Consider the following 7,585-nt stretch of genomic DNA (forward strand, 5'->3'; position numbering starts at 1 on the left):
ATACTTAAAGTGTCTGTTAAACTCTAATGTGTTCTGAGTGGTAATAAGAAAATTGCAGTTCCCAGCAATGAATGTCAACTTTAGAGACTTACTTTTTGTACCTATCGAGTGGAATTTTTATGCACAAATTTAAACCCTGGACTTTAAATTTATTTGCTACAGAGATTATATAATTCTTCAGAATGTAAAATTCGGTACTCTAACAGTCAATTTATGTGTCGTATTTGAAAGAACCACACAAAATTATGTGCTTCTGTGTGATAAAGAGTAAAATACGGAAATACGGAAGCGTCCGATCCCGCCCGTCTGCTTTGACCCATGACGTCACAAATATGGCGGAAACGACCATAAACAACGACTCCAACATGGCGCATATGAAGTCGGTACATACACATTAGGAGGACGAAAATACATCGAAAATCAAACACACACACACACTTTCCACAAAAAGCCTAATGACACTAACAGGACAAGCACGGGAAAATGGGGTGTTTTTGGGTGGGGGGCAAACTAAATATAAACAAATTTTAGACACCCACCCCCATACAAAACGACGAAAAAAACCGAAATCACAAAACTCCCCAAATACCACTAAACACAATATCATCTGGAATCGGACACTTCCCTTGACCTATATTGCTCAACAGCTGTTCCCGGTCCCATAAATTAGGATCAAACACTTCTCTTGGCCTATATAGCACAAAAACATCTCCTGATACCAATATCACACAGCCACACATTGGGATCGAACACTTCCCTTGACCTGCGTACAGTTAATTTTATCCGCCATATCCATTCCTGAACAAAACCAACAACCGATTACTTTTACTAAAATTACCACACGATCTACAGTGAACAACACTAAATTAACCTTCACACAAAATCGTTAACTCACTGAAACGAATTCCACTACAAACACAGCCGACACTCGAACAATTCTGGATACTGAGCAAAAGCAAATTGAGCCCATTACAACACACAAACAAAAGCCTTGAACATACCACCAGAGAGCACAACTAACCACAACACGACATCTACAAACACGTCACACTCACAAGCCAAACTCCGCGCCGTCATGACGTCACACACAACAACACCCGTATGTCACGGGTCAAAGCCGACGCGTGGGATCGGATGCTTCAGTCGACCCTAAAATACTGCAGGCTTTGTTTACTGCAATAAAATAAACTAGAAACATTTAAACAACACTTAAATAACTGTATAAATAAATGTTACATAGCATAAATTAAAAATTTCATATGATTTTTACCTTAAACCTCAGTTTAAACATAGTGGCCCAAAAGACCCCACCTCGTATACGTTACAGGAAGGTCACCTCGCAAGTTATGGGTTAAGTACTTTCATAATGCAAAAAGAGTGCTATCAGAATCACTACTGCCCAGGAAGAGCATAAGAAATTCATGTTAGCCTTTATTTTAGATAATTAAACATTTCAATATTGCCATATTCAGAATTAGCCCCATTCGTCAAGAAATGCGAAATCAGTGAAAGATATAGGAAAATTTTTCACAATTGTTATATAAGAAAGCTAATTAAGATGCATGTTATGTTTACAGACACCATCAGATGTCAAAAGAAACATATCACATGGGGATAAAACAGATTATGATTGTGTTTGTTTAACATTGGTCAAAGGCATGGCTATCAGCACCTGCACTGAATATGAATGTATGGATTTCAGACCCTATCTTCTCGGAGGGAAAAAAAAATCTGCACATGCCAGAACTACAAGTGACTAGCAGTTGGCCTCTACGACTACTTGCTAAAACATCATTTGCACAGTTATTTTAATTGGAATAAAAACAATTAAAGTCTGTCTGGCCATGACAGAGAAGAACGGAAGCCGTCCCATTTGGGGACAGACCTTCAGGGATATAACTAGGCATAAAACTCCGAGGTACTACAAGATCTATCACAGATATATGGTAAATAATTTTCAGAGACAAGTAATATACCTAAAACACCACTCCTATTCACTAAGATATTTTGATGACATGTAATAATACACACCTACAAGTATATTTTACTTCCCATTTGATTAATTAATCATTCAACTTGTAAAAGTTTTGTAGTTTTATACCTAAATCTCTAAACTCAATCTAAAAAAATATGCAAATGTAAATAATTACAGCATAACATTATGTTCAAGCTTTGTAATGTGAAAGTACACTGCTGAACCTAATTTACATAATCCAATGAGCATATAATATATTAACTGAGAGATACCTCCAAACTTCCATTCAATGTGCTTCACTGGAGCTGCCATTGTGCTTCACTTCAGCATTGTATTTTTCATTCACAGGTGTTAGGACTGCAATGACTTGACTGAAACTACACCATCTCTACAGAAAAAAAACATGGAATATATTACATTCCAACAATGTAGAAGGTGATGGAGCATAATGAAACTGCTTCAGGACATAAGAGTCTACCCCCCCCCCCCCCCCCTCAAATATCTCACTGACCTACGCTGACAACAGTTAAGGAGGTTCTGCAAATACTAATCAGCATGCAACAGCAGTCTTACACAGGAAGATGAATGCACTTTAAAGTAAGAGGTTTGACTAAGAATCTTACAGAACAATCTAGATTTGTTTTGATCCGTACACATCTAGTGCTCCCGTTTATCACAGATGTGGAGGTCTTTTTTTTTCGCGTGGGGGACGTGGGGGAAGAGTGGTTTAGGAAAGCAGAAAATGTCTCAGTTTGGTTGTATTACAAAATTATTGACAATCCGATCCTCCTTTCATCAATAGTTGTGCATGATATCTAGGTACGCGTTATTATTTAACTCACATTTCGTCGCAAAAATTAAAATTTTCTGAACACTGTTTTCGATATAGGGCAAATCTCCGACAAGTATTCTGAATACATATTACGCACACACCAAACAATGCGAGTGGGGGAGGTGGAAGACTAATTCACCGAATAATCCCGTCTTTTTGTACAAATCACGATGACAACAGGAGTTTCGTTTCGATATCCCCATGACATATTCACGTGTTGGGATGGGTTCGTACATTGTGGGCTTTTGGGAAATATTTATTACACGTCAAGAGCACGACATTATAGACTTGTATTTTAATACAACGAAGCACAAGTTACCAGTCAACTAACATTCGCGCGATCTATTTTCTACCCTAGCTCTTTACTTACTCTCCAATTCCGTATGGCATGTTTTACAAACTAAAATGATACTAAATATTAACAGGGCAACAGTACCTAAGCGAGAGAATGAACCTCGGAACGAAAGCAAAATAAATTTTCAGTTCCCTAGAAGTAGTTTCGATAGCCAGCAGCCACAAATCTCACATTAGACACTAACAAAACAATACCCCAAACTTTCACAATTCGCCAAACTTCCGCGGCACTTCACTGCTCAAAACATTATTTCTCTCTCCCACAAAGTCATAAGTGTTTCCTCGACTGACAACAATAGATGTCTCTGTAGTCAAAGTATCTTTAACTGCGATAGCCAGCCTAGCAGACGAACGAAAGCGATACCTCATTAGTTAATAGTTAGTTAGCAACTTATTTTCGTGTTCTATGGCTCTGAGCACTATGGGACTTAATTTCTTTGGTCGTCAGTCCCCATGTCCTATGGATCATAAATCCTCATGATGTGGAACGAGTCATTTTACATTCAAATTGCAAATTAATTTGTACATCTATCTGTACTCTAAACATCATCATATAATTATTTTTTCAGAAATCCAAACAAGATATACAGACTGAGTTGGCAATTCCTACCCACCACCTTTTAAGGCCAGTCCACACGCAACGATCTGTCTGCGCACATCACATCTGCGCAGACAGATCGTTGCGTGTAGACAGTACATTTGCACCAACCTGAGGTGTGTGCAAACGTGGAAGTTGGAGTTGGAGGTTTGAGCGAAACCTCTCAAATCTGTGGGTTCAAAACACATCGGCGCAGACAAGATGGAGCGTGTGGACAGGAGATCGCCGCAAATCTGGCGCGAAACAGCTGTTTGCTCTGTCTAGTGTTTGTATTTGTGCGCACAGGGCATCAAAATGGCTGATACTCGTCAGTGTTCTCGAGAGTTTATTAGTGAATTCATTGAATTATATAGAAACCACCCATGTTTGTGAAAGATAAAAAGTAAAGAATATAGTGACAAAGATAAAAAGGCAGCAGCATACAATTCTCTAATTGTAAAATTGCGGGCAGTTGACGCCTCTGCAAACCGAGAAACAGTAATAAAAAAAATTAATTTGTTGCGAACTGTTTACCAGAAAGAGTTGTCGAAAGTGCAGAAATCTAGAAGATCTGGTGTAGGAGTAGATCAAGTATACCAGCCAACGCCATAGTATTTTGATCTGCTTGGCTCTCTTAGTGATAAAGAAACGCCAAGACCAAGCAGGAGTACAATTGAAGATGAAATTGGAGTGTCAATGAGCGAGGAAATGGAACACGAGGTAATGTAAAGCAATATATTTCACATACGTTTATCAAAAGTTTATTCAAAAGAATATATTTGTGTGTAAACATAATAGAAAATTAACTTTTGTTATAAGAAGAAACATGAATATACTTGACTACTTGACCATGTTTTACAAAACAAAGTTTATTACGATACAAATCCATCCTGCCATGGAACAGCTCCAGTAGTACTGAAATAATGTTTATATTTATTTCTAACAGTTTTTGCGCTTTCAAAAATTTGTGCCATTCTTCCACGTTGCAAGAGAACATTGTTGATATTTTCGCGATCCAGTGACTCATATGGTGTATAAAATTGCGGGGTTCTTCTGCGCAAAATGTTGTGTAAAACACAGCAAGTTAATACCACAGTGTCAATATTCTCCAGCTTCAAGTTTATGGTTGTATGGAAAATAAGGAACCTTGATGCCAATATTCCAAACGTATTTTCAACAACTCTGCGTGCCCTAGAGAGCCGGTAATTAAAGATTCTTTCTTCCTTTGATGATTTTTCTTGACGATACAGCTTCATTAAATTTTTGCGAATTGCGAAGGCATCATCACCAACAAAAACATACTCCATTAGGCCTATTTCCTGCGAATTTGCAATTCGTTGAGGTTGAGGAATTTTTAAACTATTATTAACAAGAAGTTCGTAAAATTTAGTGTTCTGCAGAACCCCTCCATCGGATACTCTCCCATTTGTTCCCACATAACGGTACACAAATTCATAACTTGCATTAGCTACAGCCATTAAGACAACACTATTTGTTTTCTTATGATTGAAGAAAAACGATCCACTTTCTTTAGGAGGTACAATTCTGATGTGTTTCCCATCAATAGATCCTAAACAGTGAGGGAACTGCCATTTGCTTTCAAAATCACTTGCAATTCTCAGCCAGTCTTCTTCACATTTTGGGAACTGCAATGAATTAAAATAAATTTGTGTAAAGTTTCTGTTAACAGTAACATTCAGCTAACTGTTAATGTACATGATCACAACAATAACAGAAAAATGAAACTCCATCGAGTTGTTCTTTGTCTGAAAGTGTTTTTGTTCAGTATTCATTCTACACTGTCTCAGAATTTTATGTGGATAAAGAGTTGTGTGTTTCTTGTGTGTGTTTCGTAAGCATTCCTGTTCTCGTTTTAAGATGTGAGATTATGGAACTCTATAAGGCCTTTCATTAACAATTTCTCGGTTTTTGTTAGCTAGACATATTTGTTAAGTTTTTCATTACACCATGTCAAATCATATACCACCACAATACTTACAGCTTGGCTCATATCACAATGTATGAGTTTTGTGCATTCCAATATGCATACTTTTTTACAAAAATTATTCATAAGCTCTATAAAGATATAAGAAACAAAATCCAAAGCAAAAATCGCTAACATACAGTCTTTCTTATTTTTTCAGTGTGAAGGAGAGAATGACATAGAAAATGTAGCCATTGAAGATACTGACTCGACTCCACCAATGACACCAGTTACTCCGAGATCATCAAACTCCAATAACAGCTTGAGTAACGCTCCTCGTGGGAAGCGGAAACGTTCAATGGAGCATAAAACAGATGAAATATTGTCACTGGTGGACAAAAAATTGAACACAATGCAGCCACCAGATCCATTCGACACATTCGGCCAGCATGTGGCGAACAAGCTACGTGCACTCACCCCCCAACAGAATATCATTGCACAAAAATTAATCAATGATGTGCTATTTGAAGGTGACATGGAAGCTTTAAACAGAAACTTTAAGGTTGTTGAGGTTGACACACTTTCAAACATGGAAAGCCAAAACCTGACACAGTTTTTTAAAGGTTTTCAATAATGCAAAATGTTTCCATATGTTGTTTTTAATGTCACACTATAAGTGTAAGTGATGCATACTGTGAACAGTTGATAGCCAATAAAGTTATATTTCAAAACATGTTTTGTTGCCTCAAATGTTTTGTGCCTTGCCTGTTATTATTGTATCACATATTTTCTAGAATACCCAATTATGGTAGTGTCTTGTGTAAATTGCGGTGTACAGCTGTTGCCTTATATATGAAGTACCTGGGGAGAGACTAATTTCATTTCTTTTATTGTATCATTGAAACCTGACTGTGTCCCTTATAGGGACATAAACTTTTATAGTTGTTCCTTAGAGTGTTTGAGAATTTAATAGAAAGATATGCTATAATGAAGGTCATATAATAATTAGTTATTCAGGAAATGATCTGAAGAAATCCTCAGATCTTTCAAGTTCTGGCAACAAATAATTCATTCATCATAGGCAGTGCATTATCAATTATCAATGTGATGTCTTATTTGTACCACCACAGAAGTTCCAGGAATAGCGATTCCACTGAAGATGGATCATAAGAAATAGTTTAAGATTTCTCTTGTAGATAACACTATTACTTGACTTTTGCTACTATTCTCTTCTCTACAAGATAGAAAACATACAAGTCTTAACTGGGTGAGTTTGCTGCAGATATTAATCCACAACTGGTACGCCTAGGTCCTATTGACCTGAGGGAAACTCCTTTATTAATGCCACAATCTCCCCCCCCCCCCCCCCCTCTGGAACTTCCCCAGCAGTCAGTTGGCTACCTGCTCAACCTCGTTGCAGGTGTGCCTTTGCTAGTCTGACTTTTGTTAAGTTGATAGCGTCCCAAGGAGCCAGGTGTCCATTAAGTGAAAGGTTTTTTTTCCCCCAGTATCATATTAAATATTTTTGATTAATGCTAACATACTTATGAAAAATGAATGAGGAAGATATTATGGGTACTCTAAACAATCCAATAGACTGTTATTGATGACATAAGCTTCTACGACTAAGTCAAAGAGGAGAAAGACCAGATGTTGAGCACTGTTGGGTTTGGAATGTTCCATTGTTTTGTGTCCTAAAAGTGTATGTAGAGTGTGTGAATTAAAAGTACTGGAATGAACTGAATGAGCAAAAACTAAGATTTTACAGCAATTTATACTGCTGTGCACTGTTTTCATAAATGGTGTAGTCATTCAGCTGAAAACGTTGAAATAAAACCACCCCATAAGTTATCCCTGCAGAAATTTATACACTGAATTTGCACTCTTCTTTTGGTGTACTGCTTTGAAGATTATTCTATTTTG

The 7,585-nt window shown here is 37.3% G+C and overlaps 1 protein-coding gene and 1 long non-coding RNA gene across 2 annotated transcripts; one reads left to right on the forward strand and one right to left on the reverse strand.

Annotated features, from left to right (window-relative positions):
- Window positions 1–597: 597 nt before the first annotated feature.
- Window positions 598–3,519, reverse strand: LOC124555164. The gene is made up of 3 exons (XR_006968524.1): window positions 3,244–3,519; window positions 2,248–2,363; window positions 598–1,173 (listed from the first exon to the last, which is right to left on the reverse strand). It is a non-coding gene; the product is annotated as an uncharacterized LOC124555164 (long non-coding RNA).
- An 885-nt stretch (window positions 3,520–4,404) lies between these two features.
- LOC124556414 lies at window positions 4,405–6,296 on the forward strand. Its single transcript, XM_047130373.1, has 2 exons — window positions 4,405–4,458; window positions 5,883–6,296. The coding sequence occupies exons 1-2, from the start codon at window positions 4,435–4,437 to the stop codon at window positions 6,294–6,296; spliced, it is 438 nt and encodes a 145-aa protein (XP_046986329.1). The 5' UTR covers window positions 4,405–4,434.
- Window positions 6,297–7,585: the final 1,289 nt, after the last annotated feature.

Source organism: Schistocerca americana, chromosome X (genome assembly GCF_021461395.2).
Source record: "Schistocerca americana isolate TAMUIC-IGC-003095 chromosome X, iqSchAmer2.1, whole genome shotgun sequence".
NCBI classification, from domain to species: Eukaryota; Metazoa; Arthropoda; class Insecta; order Orthoptera; family Acrididae; genus Schistocerca; species Schistocerca americana.

Coding starts and splice junctions, on each gene's coding strand:
- LOC124556414 (XM_047130373.1), top strand. CDS start 4,435: ATGAGCGAGGAAATGGAACACGAG. Junction 4,459..5,882: donor GCGAGGAAATGGAACACGAG/GTAATGTAAAGC, acceptor TTATTTTTTCAG/TGTGAAGGAGAGAATGACAT.